Source organism: Polypterus senegalus, chromosome 12 (genome assembly GCF_016835505.1).
Source record: "Polypterus senegalus isolate Bchr_013 chromosome 12, ASM1683550v1, whole genome shotgun sequence".
Lineage (NCBI taxonomy): Eukaryota > Metazoa > Chordata > Cladistia > Polypteriformes > Polypteridae > Polypterus > Polypterus senegalus.
The window spans coordinates 163,854,135-163,870,164 of NC_053165.1; the positions used below are offsets into that span (position 1 = coordinate 163,854,135).

Consider the following 16,030-nt stretch of genomic DNA (forward strand, 5'->3'; position numbering starts at 1 on the left):
AAAATGTGAAAGTTTCCTATGAGTATACTACTTGAGTAAAAGCCTTAAAGTATCTCATCTTTTCTGTACTTAAGTATACAAAGTATTTTTATGATATTAAATAGACTTAAGTATTGAAAGTAAAAGTAAATTGGGCGGCACGGTGGTGCAGTGGTAGCCCTGCTGCCTCGCAGTTAGGAGACCCTTAAGGGTTCGCTTCCCTGGTCCTCCCCGTGTGGAGTTTGCATGTTCTCCCCGTGTCTGCATGGGTTTCCTCCCACAGTCCAAAGACATGCAGGTGAGGTGCACTGGCGATCCTAAATTGTCCTGAGTGTGTGCTTGGTGTGTGTGGGTGTCCTGCGGTGGGCTGGTGCCCTGCCCGGGATTGGTTCCTGCCTTGAGCCCTGTGTTTTCCTGGGATTGGCTCCAGCAGACCCCCGTGACCCTGTGTTTGGATTCAATGGGTTGGAAAATGGATGGATGGAAGTAAAAGTAAGTGTTAATTAAAAGGGTAGGCAAATTTTGAAGGATTAAGTTTATTCTTTGAAGCAGGCGTACCACCCTTCAAACGGAGTTTATTTTACAGCTGCAGGAAAACAAGGTCTTTACAACTTCCTTCCTTCCTTCCATTCATTAATCCACCCCTCCTTTCTTCCCTTCCTCCCTTAATCTACAGTTACAGGACTTAAAAGCTACTCAATAACACACAGCTATGTGTTACTTTTACCAAATCTGCGGCTCTAATCAGTTAATTGTGTGCATCATCCAGCCCTAATTTGTGCCACTGACAGTTATAATCATCCAGCCATCCATTATCCTACCTGCTATATTGTAACTACAGCGTCACGGGGGTCTGCTGGAGCCAATCCCAGCCAAACCAGGGCACAAGGCAGGAAACAAACCCCGGGCACAGTGCCAGCCAGCCCACTGCAGGGCTATCTTACAGTATATTTATAGATATCTCAAGTTGTATTTATTTACATTTTAAGATATCTTTAAAAAGACACGTAATTATTTCAAGGTATCTCAAAAACATTTTCAGATATCTACAATACAATTTAAGATATCTGAAATACGAGGTGCGATCCAGAAGTTCTCAGAATGTATTTATTCTGCAGCCAGAAGGGTTTGGTTATATCAGTCACTGCTAGATAGCAGTTCAAGTTGTCCTTGAGAGCTGTTATCACGCATTATAACGTCAGCGCAGTTGTTTTTCAAGTCGCAGTTCTCGTTTAAACTTCGGTTGTGTCTGAGATGAGGTGAGTGATTTGAAAGACCCAAAAATAGCTCGACAAGTTCACAGCAACACCAAGGCAATGCTCATTTACTTCTTTGATGTTAAGGGTGTCATCCACAAAGACAGACGGTGAATGGAGCATTGGACAGGGATGTTCTAAGGCGTTTGTGAAATCGAAATCGACAGACATGTCCTCAGATGTGGGCTGACAAGTCATTTCTTTTGCATCACGACAATGCACCAGCTCACACATTTCTGATTGTGTGTGAATTTTTGGCTTCTACAAAGTTTACTGCCATTCCCCACCCCCCGTACTACCCTGATTTAGCGCCGTATGATTTTTTTTTTATTTCCTAAGATGAAGATGAGACTCAAGGGACGCAGATTTGAAATGGTGGAGGAGATCCAAGTGGTAACAACCGACATCTTGAACACACTGACAAAAAACGACTTCCAGAGGTGCTTTGAAAAGTTGAAATCTCACTGGGATTGGCGTATCAACTCAGCGGGTGACTATTCTGAAGGAACTGTTCACCATTAATTGTTATTTGGTGTGTATGCTTTTAAACAAATGCATTCCGGGAACTTTTGTATCGCACCTTGTACATTTCTAGATATCTCAAAACAGCTTCCTGTTCATTTTCAGCTATCTCAAATACATTTTAAGACATCTTATAATAAACAGGAAGTCCCATTGAAAGAATTAGCATTTTTAAAGGAAATGATTTTGAGCTATCTTGAAATGCATGATAGGTCCATTTAAGATATCTGAAAATTCATTTGAAGACATCTTGAAAGGCAGGCACAGTTTTTTTGAGATGTTTGAAAATGTATCTGAGATGTCTTGAAATTGATTTGAAATATCTCAAAATGTATTGCAGATACCTTAAAATGTAAAGAAAGCTATTTTAAGATATCTCAAAGTGAGTTTCCTATAAAAAAAGTAAATGACATTTTAAGATATCCGAAATTCATTTTGAGATATCTCTCAATGTTAATTCAGCTTGCCATAGGGCCCACAGTTTAGGAATATTCTGAATACAAAAAGACAGGGAAATGGTGTTAAATCAGAATATGGAGCAGCATCAGATAGAAGACAAGAGCCAGTTTAGAGTCAGACGTTAACATAATATGCCAGACTTCTGGGGGAGAAAAACAGGCAAAAAAACAACATTTTGGTGTGCGGAAAGCCGGTAAAGTGCACATAGGTATCAGATCATGATATCAACCATATCTCTTGGTGTTGTTAACCATGGAACCAACTCAATTAAAATCCAAAGAGAGATTTTTCATTTTACCTGTGATTGTCATGTGGACTCCTGGCATCTGAGTCCAGTGTTTTCCACTATCACGTCCCTCGTATCTAAACTTGTAGTAGCCGAAGTCCTCTCTGCTCACCTTGCTGATCTCTAGAGAGCACGTTTTGTTTTTGTTCCCCAAGAACTGAACTCGGTGTCTGTGACTGCCGGACACTTCGCTCTCATTTGTATGATACACTGTAGTTGCTTCATCTCTTTTTATCTCACTTTTTTCAATTCCATAAAACCACATTTCTTTTTCAACAGTGACCTCTCCTGGATGACTGTATGTGCAGTTAATCCTCACCGTTGATCCTTCCACTGCACAGATCTTCATTGGCTCATATGTGACTCCCCACTCACTCGAATCTATAAAACACAAAAATTGAGAAAAGGTGAAGCCTGGGATTTTTAAGTGTAGAAGGAAAATTTTTTATTAGCATAAGAGAATAGCAAATTAGCATATAAAGTCATAAAAAGTAATTAAAAGCTTCTAAAACATTAGATTAAGCATAAATTAGAATGTTAAGCAAATAGTTAACTAAAAATCAGTTATATTGCATTATTTTATAGGCTTACATTAAAATTTCCAAAGTAAAGAAAAGAACAGCTAGTTGATACACCGAGACCAGCTTTGGACAGGATAAGAGTTTGAGAACACCTGTGATTCAAGGCTAGGAAGAGATAACATAGAGAAGAGGCCTCTGGAACCAGCTGGGTTGCTGAATCATATAAGCAGGGTCACGCTGACCTAATGCATGAAGAGAAAATCTTAGTAAATGCAGGCATTAGCAAAAATATTATAAGAATATATTAGCAATTAACTTTAGTGTAGAAATTAAGACAAATCAAGCATGCCAAGCAATGATTAAATGAAAGCACATACTATACTTCTTTTTAAAGCTTAAGCTTCAGGTCACTATTGTAAAAGTTTGGAAGGCTTAAGAGAGGAAAACCCATATATGGAATTGGAACCTTGGCCAGTTAGAGAAAATGGGAACAGAAAAGAAAGATAACATATTCCTTAAGGGGGCCAGTAGCAGGAAAGTAAAAAGATAATAAGGGTTCCCATGGTCTGGTTAAAAGGGAGTAAAAGGGAGTCAGAGGAGGTAAGCAAACAAGCTCATTAGAGCAAGGTTAGAAAAGATAGGAAATTACATAGTAAAGCCCAAAAATGGTGAAGAGGAAGCCTTCCACCCAGTCTTAGACCAATCAGAATAAGCCGAGCTGACACCAAAAGGAATAATGGACAGTAAAACCAGGTGCAGAATGAGCTAATTAAATGAGCTAAATTGATAAGAAATTGTTATAAAAACTTCAGTGGCTGTAATGATTGTTGCTCAGTCTAATTTGGCCGAATTGGGTTGAGTCCGTGTGGTTGATTTATTGCAATAAAGCCTTAAAACTCTGTCTGTCTACCTCGAGTCCTAATAGCCTTTATTTTTAGGTAAAAAGCCTTCAGATGATGAATTTTTCGCCATGACATAAGACAGTTTACAACAATAAGACACAAATAAAGATGACCGTGTATTTTTCAACATAGCCTTCAGGTTATAAATACCATTGACGAACATAAAATCAAAGGCATATAAATGCAATGTAAATAGTAAGGTGGAAAAATTTTATACTAAAATGAGAGCTGCTGCTGACATAGTCGCACGTGAAAAGACAGTTAAAAAATCTTCTAGCATTATTATACCATGGAAGACCCAAAGAGTGTCTGATTTAAAGACAACATGCCGGAGAGCTGAGCGGAAATGGAGGAAGACTAAACAAACTATCCACTATGAAATATTAAAAGTTAAAATAACAAATTACAATAACACTGTCCATCTTGAGAGGCGCTGCTATTTCTCTAATATTATAAATAACAATGCTAGTAATCCCAGAGTCTTATTTTCTACGATTGATCGCCTACTAAACCAGGTAGCACAAAGGAATGCCTCCTAAATACTTCCAGTGAAACCTGTGAGGCTATTGCTGTATTTTTTAATCAAAAAATTTATGATATTAGAAGTAACATAGTATATCTCCCTAACACTGCGGATCCTCCTGCGCCCCAGTACTCCATTATAAACAAATTAAACTCTTTCTCTAGGATAGATTTATCTGATTTACAAAAAATAATATCTCAAATAAAACCCTCCACCGGTTTCCTTGACCCAATACAAACAAATTATTTCAAAGAAGTATCGGGTGTGCTAATTGATAATGTTCTTGACATAGTAAATTCGTCATTAGATACGGGGGTCTTCCCAGACTGTCTTAAGACTGCTGTAGTCAAACCCCTACTCAAGAAAAATAATCTCGACTCCTCTGCTTTTGACAAGTTTAGCCCCATCTCTAACCTGCCTTTCTTAATTAAAGTTCTTGAGAAGGCAGTCATTATGCAGCTAAATGACCACCTAAATAAACATGCTATTCAAGATAAATTTCAGTCAGGTTTTAGAACAAATCACAGCACAGAAACTGCACTCGTTAAAGTAGTAAATGACTTGCGGGTCAATGCAGACAGAGGCCATTTATCTGTTCTCATGCTCTTAGATCTGAGTGCCGCATTTGACACCATTGATCACAACATTCTTAGAAATCGCCTTAGTCAATGGGTGGGCCTCTCTGGTAGGGTCTTAAATTGGCTTGAATCCCACCTGGCAGGAAGAAAATTCTTTGTTAGTTGTGGGAATTACAACTCGAAGACACATGATATCCGATATGGTGTTCCACAAGGCTCTATCCTGGTCCGCTGCTCTTTTCAATCTACATGCTTCCGTTAGGTCAGATTATCTCAGGGCACAACGTGAGCTACCACAGCTATGCTGATGACACACAACTATACTTATCAATAGCTCCTGATGACCCCGACTCTCTTGATTCACTAACACAAATGCTAAATAAAGAGAAAACGGACATTTTAGTGATTGGCAATATGGATACAATGAGGTTATTAGAAATAAACTTGATGCATTAGGATTAAAAGTCAAGATGGAGGTAAAGAACTTAGGGGTAACTGTTGACTGTAACCTGAATTTTAAATTGCATATTCATCAGACCACTAGGACAGCATTTTTTCACTTAAGAAACATAGCTAAAGTTATATCTCTTATATCATTGAAAGATGCTGAGAAAAAATACTGTAACGCACTCCTCTCAGGACTACTCAAAAAAGACATAAATCATTTGCAACGAGTGCAGAATGCAGCTGCTAGAATCCTAACTAGATAAAGAAAATCCGAACACATTTCTCCAGTTTTAATGTCACTACACTGGTTACCTGTGTCATTCAGGATTGACTTTAAAATACTGCTTATGGTTTATAAAGCCTTAAATAATATTGGAATGTCTGACACGTTATATTCCAAGTCATAACTTTTGATCCTCAAATGAGTGTCTGCTTAGAATTCCAAGAGTTAAACTTAAAAGAAGTGGTGAGGCGGGCAGGCGGCCTTCTGCTGTTATGCACCTCAAATCTGGAATAGCCTGCCAATAGGAATTCACCAGGCTGATACGGTGGAGCTCTTTAAGACACTGCTGACAACACATTACTTTAACATGGCCTTCTCATAACATCACTTTAACTTAATCCTGATACTCTGTGTGTTCAATTCATCATAATAACTATTCATGGTGGCTCTAAAGTCCGTACTGACCCCTACTCTCTCTTCTGTTTCTTTTCCCGGTTTTCTGTGGTGGCGACCTGCGCCACCACCACCTGATCAAAGCACCGTGATGTTCCTACATTGATGGATTAAAAGCCAGAAGTCTATATGACCGTCATCATCAAGTTTTTCCATGAGAACCCTGAATACAAAGAGGACAGTTTCATTTATGTGAGGTAGAATGCCCAGAGGGGGCTGGGTGGTCTCGTGGCCCCCTGTAGATTTTCTTTTTTTCTCTCCAGCCGTCTGGAGTTTTTTTTTTGTTTTGTTTTTTCTGTCCTCCCTGGTCCTCGGACCTTACTCTTATTCTATGTTAATTAGTGTTATTTTAATTATCACTTTGTCTTTTCTTATCATATAAAGCACTTTGAGCTACATTATTTGTATGAAAATGTGCAATATAAATAAATGTTGTTGTAGTTGGAATTACTAAAAAAATACAAAATGACAAGAGCCCTGAAATTACACAGTTGCTTCTCTGGTGTCATTAATAATAGCAAAGTTGGACAATCTCTCATCTCTCCCTCTTCTCTTAATTGTCTGCATCTCCATTTTTGTCACATTCATCTCCAATGTCCCTTTCTTCTTGTAATGGCTAAACGTGAAAGGGTAACTTATGGTGGTTTGCGTACCTTTCAAATGTTTTTGCCTACAAACCAGAAACACCTAAAGCCTGTCCACAATCGTAATCCTTCCTTTTATCAGACATCATAATTCCTGTTGTGTTTCACATGCATGTGACCAGTAGAGGTCCCCAGTCTTTAGTTTACTCATTCTGGTGGACTGCTGCTCTCTTTTTCTTTCACATTCAAGATGAAGGACAGCAAATCGTTCAAATTCTCCCTTCGCTCCTGGCAGCCTCTGCCCATCCCTACAGCAGCACCAGTCCTTTGACCGTGAAGTGACCCAACAGCTTTGAGGTCAGCCAGAGTATCCCTCTACTTACACTCCATCGGCCTTTCTTGACACTTTTTCCCCCAAAGTGACAGAAGACCAGCAGTTCAAAACATTTCAGCCCAGTATGTGAGCAAGATAAGAGAGCATGTGACAGTGCTTATTGAACTTCTTTTCAATTCATTTGTTACATTATGTAATATTTTTTAAATGTTTTACAGTTTTCACTGATTAATATGAAAATCTGCAATATAAAAAGTGAAATTGCAGGATCCTCCGTCACCAGTTCAAGTCTGTCACTATGGTTGCAGTAAAGAGCTGCTTCTGTGGAAAACGTCCTGCATTGTTCCTGTTCCAGAGAAGACAGACGCCTTTCCACTTAATGACTGCAGACCAGTGGCACTCACGTCTCACACCATGAAAACCAGTGAGAGGCTGGTCCTGGAGTCCACTAGTGAAAGACCACCTGGACCAAGTGCAGTTTGCCAGTCAGACAAAGACTGGAATGGAAGATGCGATTCTCTGTCTGCTCCATGAGGCTGGACAAAGCTGGCCGCACTGTGAAGATTCTGTTTTTTGATTTCGCCAGCATGTTCAGTACCTGTTAAGGGGGTAAACTTAAAAAGATATGCTGGAGGATGAGCCTGTGGTGTCCTGATGATGGACTCTCTGTCAGGCAGATGGCAGTATGAGAGACTCAAGGACTGTATGAGCACCACAGGGAACTGGCCTGTCTGTTTCTCTCCTCATCCTGTGCACCTCTCACTAGAATTATAGCAGCAGGTCAGGTCACTGTCTGAAATATTGAGATGATTCTGCACTTATGGGATGTATTGATAAAGATGTTGAGACAAAGGAGAGGAGTCAGGTGGAGAACTTAACATCAGTAAAAAACCAAGGAACTGCTTACTGACATTTGATGATTGATGGTAGACGTTCTTTGGTGATTGCCGTACCAAAGACCCTACTGCGTTTGGTCAAATAAATACCCCCGGAAAAAGAAAATAGTCCAGAAACAGGAAAGGCTTTCACACAGGGCCAGTTCTCGCCCTCATTCAGTGGTCCAGAGTCCTGTTTTCAACTGAAAGGTATGAAGTGACCTGTTTGTGGACTATTTTCATTTTGTTGAGCTTCTTATTTAACGATATTTGATCAAAAATGCATTTCTCAGCCATCACTGCAAACAACATGAGGTAAGTAAGAGCAGAAGGGAGGTGGGCAAAGGAGGCAGTAGGCATCAGAGAAAAACAATAATCTATAGCAAAGGAAACTTAATAAGCGCCTTGGAAGAACTGAAATCCAACACACAGAAGAAGGAGATCTGCACCAGGACAGACTGAGAGAAGTGAGGGCAATGTCCTCTGAAGAAAACATAAAACGGTCAGCACAGCACAGATGGTTTGGAGAGTTAGAGAAAAAGAAAGCAGCATTTTTCTGCTCAGGCTTTGATAGTTTCTCTGTGGAGATGTTGAGACTCGCTGAACTGATCAGAACGACAGGCTCAACGGAAAGTGTCGGCTAAAGGTCTCTGTGGTTTATTGTTACATCCTTCAGTTTTGTTTTCTATTTCATACGTTTTGCGTTGTGTGCTTTTAGGCGTTTCCTGCTCTCAGACTTCCTTTTTTCACGTTGTGATCTTCACTCCTCAAACTCCTCAACCACTTTCATTCTCATCTTCTTCTCCCTCATTCCCTCCATCTCTGTGAATCCACTTATTTACTCTTTCATTCTCCCTCCTTTTAACACCTCCTTTTTCACAGTTTTGTGTTTGTCTTCCTCATCTGATGAATTTCATCTCTGTCCTTTCTGTCATGAATTTCATGTCATGCCTTAGTCTACCACGTATCAGTCTTATTCACTGTGCAGCTCTTCACATACGTTGTATAAACACAGGATCCGTTAAAAGGCAGGACAGTTCCATGAACTTCTTCTGTTCCACCTCACCTTACAGACCAATTTGGTGGCACCTTGGTAGCACTGCCACATAAGGAGTGTATTGAAATGTTTTACTTGTGTGTGTTGTATTGTATCTTTTCTGCCTTTTTTTGTGCCTCTCGTCACTGCCAGCGGCTTCCTCTCAGATTCAGGTGGAGGAGCCTTAAGCAGTTCAGAATTGGGAGTTGCGAGGCAGTGATTGACGGATCTGGAAGGCCAGACAAAAACGCTGTTCCGGTTGGACGGCCAATGAAGGGTTGGAGTTGCCGAAATTAATGTCGGTGAGAAGGAATTGATCGAGAGAAAGAATGGTTGCTTTGCGTTGCAAGGGATACAGGATGAACACTATCAACTCCGAGGAGAAAAAGTAGAAACATCTCGCCCTGAACACTGGGACAAGGTTAGTAAAGTGGTCACCTGCACATCTTTTTTTTTCTTTCTTCCTTAAAACTGTCCCTAGGCTTTGGATTGCCGATTTCGGAGGCTGAGACCTTGTGACCTTTTCTTTTTTATTTTGGGGATAGCGCTATCATCTATCTTCCCTCGGTCCATCTCAGCTTGATTGCCCTCGTCGCATGGTTCTCCTTTCTTTTTGGACAATAACCCTTGGGACTGGACTTGTGTAAATATATATACAGTAATACCTTGGTATACGTTTGCTTTGGAATAAGTCCAACTTGGTATACGTCCTGTTTGGACATGAAAAATTTTGCTTGGTATATGACCTTTGTTTGGAATACGACTCCCGTGCTACCCTTGTTTACCTCTCTCTCGAGACAAAGCCACGACTGCCCACGAGCGTCAGTATGGCAGTGGCTAGCATTCAGTGAACAACCCGTGTGCTACCTGTTGTATATGATTGTTCAATGATGCTTTTGTCCATTGCTTTATGTTTGGGTGTTGATTGCTGTGGTCTGCGCCTTTTGGGACGTATGACTGCTGGAAGGATGGGTTTGGTTTAGAAGGCACTCTGTATAGAGAGTTGGCTAAACAGGGTTCAAAATAAACATCATGCGAAAAGTTATTCTGAGTGTGTCGCTACTTCAATCTAGGGAACACTACACTACCCTTGTTTACCTCTCTCGAGACAAAGCCACGACTGCCCACGAGCGTCAGTACGGCAGTGGCTAGCATCCAGTGAACAACCCGCGCTATAACTCTGTGAGTTTTCACGCGATTTTGTGTTTTTTCACATAAATTTGAATTGATTGTTGAAAAGTATGAAGGTGGCATGCGTACCCGGGACATGGCTGCTGCATACCGTATGCCGAGAACGATGGTATCTACGATTGTGAAAAACAAAGACATTATTTAAATAGTAAAGTGAGGTTAAATTTTCATTTATTTCATCCAATTGCTTTTGTATTTATGTATTTTAGTATTAAGCAGTGTTTAAATTATTTTATACAACCCCATCAATGTATAATATGCCAATAATAGGATTTCTTTTCGTGGGAACGGATTAATCATTTTCCCTTTATTTCTTATGGAAAAAATGAATTTGGTATACGTCCTGTTTGGTACAAGTCGAAGGGTCTGGAACGGATTAAGGACGTATACCGAGGTACTACTGTATGCAGTATATATATATCTCTGTCTCAAGTGTTTTGTTTATAAATGTGTCTCTCCTGAACAGGGATGTTGTTTTGTTTTTTCAAGTCACATTGAAAGTTTTTGTATATATATATATATATATATATATATATATATATATAATACCAGTACGATTACGTGCAGTGAATACACTTGACTTGATATTCCTAGTTTTCATTTTCTTTCTCTGTGCTTTTATCATTCATTTGCTCAGAGGTTGATGCGCTTGCTGTTTCCTCAGCAGCTCTTCTTTTCTCCACCCTAGTGGCTCTGTTTCTTCTCTTCTTTCGTCGGCATCTTGTCATGTTAAAACTAATTAAGTCAGTGTTTTGTGTTGCAATTACTTTGTACATTTTTGTATTTATCACTTAAGCTGGCACTTAAGTCTTCAATCTGCCTGAAGAATGACTTAAGATATGAAGAGGTAGGGGAAGTGACCATGAAGGTGGTAGGGATGAGAACGGCGCCCATACACATGTACCACGCCATCGCCCTGCTGGCTGCAGCAGAGAGTGGATTCTACAATAAAATAAAATAAAAAGAGAAATAACCTTGGAGGTCAATCGTCACCCCGAAAGCGGATAGTAGACGTCACCTAGTATATGTGGACCAAATTTCAGGTCAGTCGGTCAAACGATTTGCGAGCTACAGGTGATTTAAAATCCTGGACAGACAAATAGACAGCCACGGTAGCGTATTATATAGAAAGATATATATAATTTTGAGCAAACACAGCTACAATTACTGTTTTCAGAACTGAAACATTTTCTGGGTTTTTTCTTGGTACTGATTTTTAAATTTGCATACACATGATATTTGCATAAGGAAACGCCCCCTATTGCCATATTGTTTCTGGTGACCTGCACACCTTTGCACAGTGGATAGGAAAAAAAATGAATTATTCCCTAATTTGTGAGGTATTTTGAGGTTACCAAAGTTGATTTACAATATGGTGGATTGTTGTTTTGTCAAACGTGTAGGACGTCATATACCACAAAAGCATACTTTACTTCTCCAGCAGACAATGTGCCATCACTTCATTAAACACTGAATTCTTTTCTTTTGTATAAAGGTAAATGGCAGAACATGTGTACTATTGATTGTTGGTATTGTACCAATGCAGACTGTATACCGGTCTGTGCTTCTGACAGATGGTTTAATGATTGGCATATTTATTATAGTTCATGCACTTTGGCTTATGGTTGAATCTTCATTTTTATTGTATTGTGCTATAAAGAAAAATGTGATTTACTGTATAAAATAAAGCTTTAAAGTGTTATACCATAGACCTAAAAATATTGTCCCCTTTTTTTTAAAGGTGAAATTCTGAGAACTGCAGCTGCTAGTTTTTTCATCGTAAATGTAACATTTTGGTTTTCACACTGCAGGCTTTGAGACAGCAGAAGCTCAACAAAGACTAAGTGGCATTACTGCCTTGTAGCTGTCCTTGTAAGGCCAATACTTGTTAACATCAGACAACCTCAGGGTAGAAGGTGGTGAGTTTTTAGAAATGTGCTAAGTGGTGGTAATTTATTCAGGAAATATTGACATACCTACTTCACAACTACGGCCTTAGCTGGGTAAGGTGCTGAGGTGCTAAAGTGACCACAAACACAAACACAGAAAGCCTGTCAGAACAGTTAGCTCAAGAACTTTCATAGCAAGGGAAATTCCACCCGTCTTATCAGATACCCGCTGTATTCAATCCTCAGGTCCAGAACAACAGCAAAGGGAATCGAGGAGCTGAAGTTGAGTCTCAGAAGGCCCTTAACAACTGCCAGACTATCACTCAGCTAAAAGACTTGGACAGACCGAATGGCCTCACCTCACTTGTAATGCAAAGTCGGCCTGTTCAACAGGCTGATGACCGGGCTCAGCGTTAAAGAGATCTGGTCTCCTGCTCATCACTTCCTCGTTCGTCTTTCTGAATTTGTGTTCAAGTGTGAAGATGGCTTCAAATACATCGATTGGTATGACAAATGTGAGATGAGGGAAGGGCCAATACATCCTGCCATGTTGCAAAAACATCACTTTAAAAATTTAAGATGACTAGCTAAGCAAGAAAGACAACCGTCAGGGAGACATATAAAGAGGGTCTCGCAAGTGTGAGGAGCTGAGCTGAGCAGCGCAGAGTGGAGTTGAGTGGAACACAATGGCCATACCTTCATGTGGCCACCCTATAAAGGCCAAAAAGACACAAGGAGATGAATAAAGTCATGTTAGCCAGAGACACGTTAAGAGTTCAGTGGAGGCAACAGAATTAGTGAGACAATGTGACCTACTTGGGGGCATCGTCATGTCAAACAAATAACAGAAGAAAACAAGTGGACAACTGAAAAAAATGAAAAAGAATAACAAGTAACAGAGCAAAGTGACAAGAAGGACGGCAGAGCTCCACTCTGCCAGCTGAAACTACAGACAGTCTGACATCACTGTGAGAAATAAGAATAAAGACGAGTTCTTAATATAAAGTGGACTTGTGCTGATCTTACCGGCTGTACAGGGAGCGGCAGCCAAAATGGTCAAAAGGAAGAGGCAGCATGGAGAGGCCTGAAATAAAACATAACACAAAGAGTCTGTTAAGAGTTTAGAGTTCAGCAACTTTATGGTGTACTGTACTTGAATAATAAGAGAAAATACCACAAACAGTCGTTAGGCTTACAGAGTGAATGATATGAAAGGCACTACATGATAGACAGATAGATAGATAGATAGATAGATAGATAGATAGATAGATAGATAGATAGATAGATAGATAGATAGATAGATAGATAGATAGATAGATAGATAGTACATTTTTTAATCCTAAAGGTAAATGTATTTTTTAAATTATATACACAATATAGAAATATTATAACAATAACAACACCCTCACATAAGAATTGTAAAAAAGAAGAAAAGACCTTTTGACTTGTCTAAAGACAGGAGAGCAGCCTCACTGAGTCACTGTAAAGGCGTACTGCCATAGATTTGAAACAGCCCCGGTTGTGTTTCTTGACACACTTTTGATGAATAGTTTGTTGTCTGAAAGTTCTCAAGGTTAGTGTGTGAGAGGGTGGATGTGAAGAATTGCGTCAGATGGCCATCACTTTTGACTTGATTCTCCACTACCTCTAGCAGGTTCAGGGAGTTTCCCATAGGTTCAAAAAAGGGAATTCCAGACCAGGCCAGGGGGTGGCAGAGTGCAATAATCCTTTCTCTTCTATCGCTATAGATCAAACAGGAAAATTCTGACTGGGTCTGATGACATCACTTCCGGTTCCGATGATATCACTTCCTCTAGCCAAACTTAAAACCCCGCCAACTACCTTCTGTTAGCCAGTTCTGCTTTGGACTCAATCTGTTCACAACTGTGCAACCTATTTTTGCTCTTTTGCAGCCAAATTTCAAGTATATGGGTGGCTGCCCCAAACCTTTTTTGTGCGTTTCAAGGCTCATTATTTCACTATATATATATATATATATATATATATATATATATATATATATATATATATATATATATATATATATATATATATATATATATATATACATATACTAATAAAAGGCAAAGCCCTCACTGACTGACTCACTGACTCATCACTAATTCTCCAACTTCCCGTGTAGGTAGAAGGATGAAATTTAGCAGGCTCATTCCTTACAGCTTACTTACAAAAGTTAGGGAGGTTTCATTTCAAAATTCTACGCGTAATGGTCATAACTGGAAGCTATTTTTTTCTCCATATAATGTAATGGAGTTGAGCTCGAAAGCTGTGGGGGGGCGGAGTTTTGTGTGACATCATCACGCCTCCCACGTAATCACGTGAATTGACTATCAACGCAGTATGTAGAAAACCAGGAAGAGCTCCAAAAAGCGCTGAAGAAAACATGCATTATATAATATAGAAGGCAGCGAAACAATAAGAAGCGAGCGAGTGACATATACAACCATATTCATGAGTGCTACTACTTCGGAAACAAAGCACGATGTAAACCTAAAGTTTAAATTAAGTTTATAGACAGGCTGCCGCTGGCGTTTGTAATTTAGTGCCTGCCCATATAAGGCTGTCCGTCAGCAGCAATCCAATAGAAACACTGCCGCTAAATATTCACGGGTGAAGGACTGTGCTTATGCAGACGAAGATGAGATGGTCAGGGTGGTGTTTGGCACAAACTCAGCGAAACTGCGAGAGAAACTTTTAAGTGCCAGGTCTTAGCTAACATTAAATACAGCCGTGGACATCACACGAGATGGCACCAGTACAGCTGGGAAACTTCGATGCATGAACACCAATCGGCTCACGTGAACTGACGCAGTGCGCAAACAAAAAGCAACAGTTCCAAAGAGTGCTGAACAAAAACTGAATTACACAATTGAGAAGGCAGCAAAAAAATATGAAGCGTCTGATACATACAAGCATATTCATAAGTGCAGCTACTGCGGAAACAAAGCACACGGTGGAAAAAGTCAACGTCTCGCTAAAGTAAGACAGTGTAAAAAAAATCCTGTGCATGCAGTGTGTCAGGTCTCAGATAAAGAGGAAGACGAGCTGTTTATTGATGCAGTAAGAAACAAATCGATGAATGAAACCTGTCATCTTTACAACGATTGACAAACACGGAATGCAACATGAACACAACATATCCTACAAATACGAACCTGATTGAAAGAAATAATGATAATCAAATCCTTGATGACAGCAACACTCCTAACACTCACAAAACAATTACTGTATATTGACAATCATGTTACGTTATTTTTAAAATGTTCCCTTTTCTTTTTCATACCTTCTTTAACAAACTACTTCTCCACTGCGATACGCGGGTATATATATATATGTATATATATACCCCGATCTACATACTCTCAAATAGACAAGCTACACGCTGTGGCGCAATTGTAGAGGCTTCACCTTTAGCGCCGACATCTGAGGTTCGATTCCTGAGAGGGGATGCACTGACTATGTACGCGCGCTTCACGATTCATTTTAGCCTCGCATCCCCTTGGTTTGAGACGTATGAAAAAATGTGCGGTTAACGCAGAATCATGTTACGTTATTTTTAAAATGTTTCCTTTTCTTAGCACAAGCACAGCTGAGAAGCTTCGATGCATGTACTCCATGACACGTTAAAAAAAATAACACATTTAATCACACTTTCAATTCCAAGCAAAGGGGAACTTTTGTCAATGCATGATTTCCTGGTACATCGATTACACTGATGCACACATCAGAGCTACAGAAATGTTAGAGTCGGAATAAAGCGCGTTGCTACGACTCATCGGAGGAAAATTTCATTTCAAAAGACTACCCGACGGAAGCCTTGATAAAAGCATGGTTTTGTGCACACTGAAAAGCAAGCAAAATTAGATGAGTTACAGAAAGCGGACTTTATGGCTCTTACTGGGGATCATTGGACTTCCGTGACCGTTAGTAATTCTAATTACATCTAATTAC

The 16,030-nt window shown here is 39.8% G+C and overlaps 1 protein-coding gene across 1 annotated transcript in view; it reads right to left on the minus strand.

Moving 5' to 3' along the window:
- LOC120540553 (B-cell receptor CD22-like) overlaps window positions 1-16,030 on the minus strand; it is a 31,597-nt gene that overhangs the window by 12,690 nt on the left and 2,877 nt on the right. The window contains exons 2-3 of the mRNA XM_039771392.1: window positions 13,085-13,142; window positions 2,515-2,883 (exon numbers count right to left, since the gene is read on the minus strand). Coding sequence (XP_039627326.1) covers window positions 2,515-2,883; window positions 13,085-13,142 — 427 coding nt within the window. The remainder of the gene's footprint in view (window positions 1-2,514; window positions 2,884-13,084; window positions 13,143-16,030) is intronic.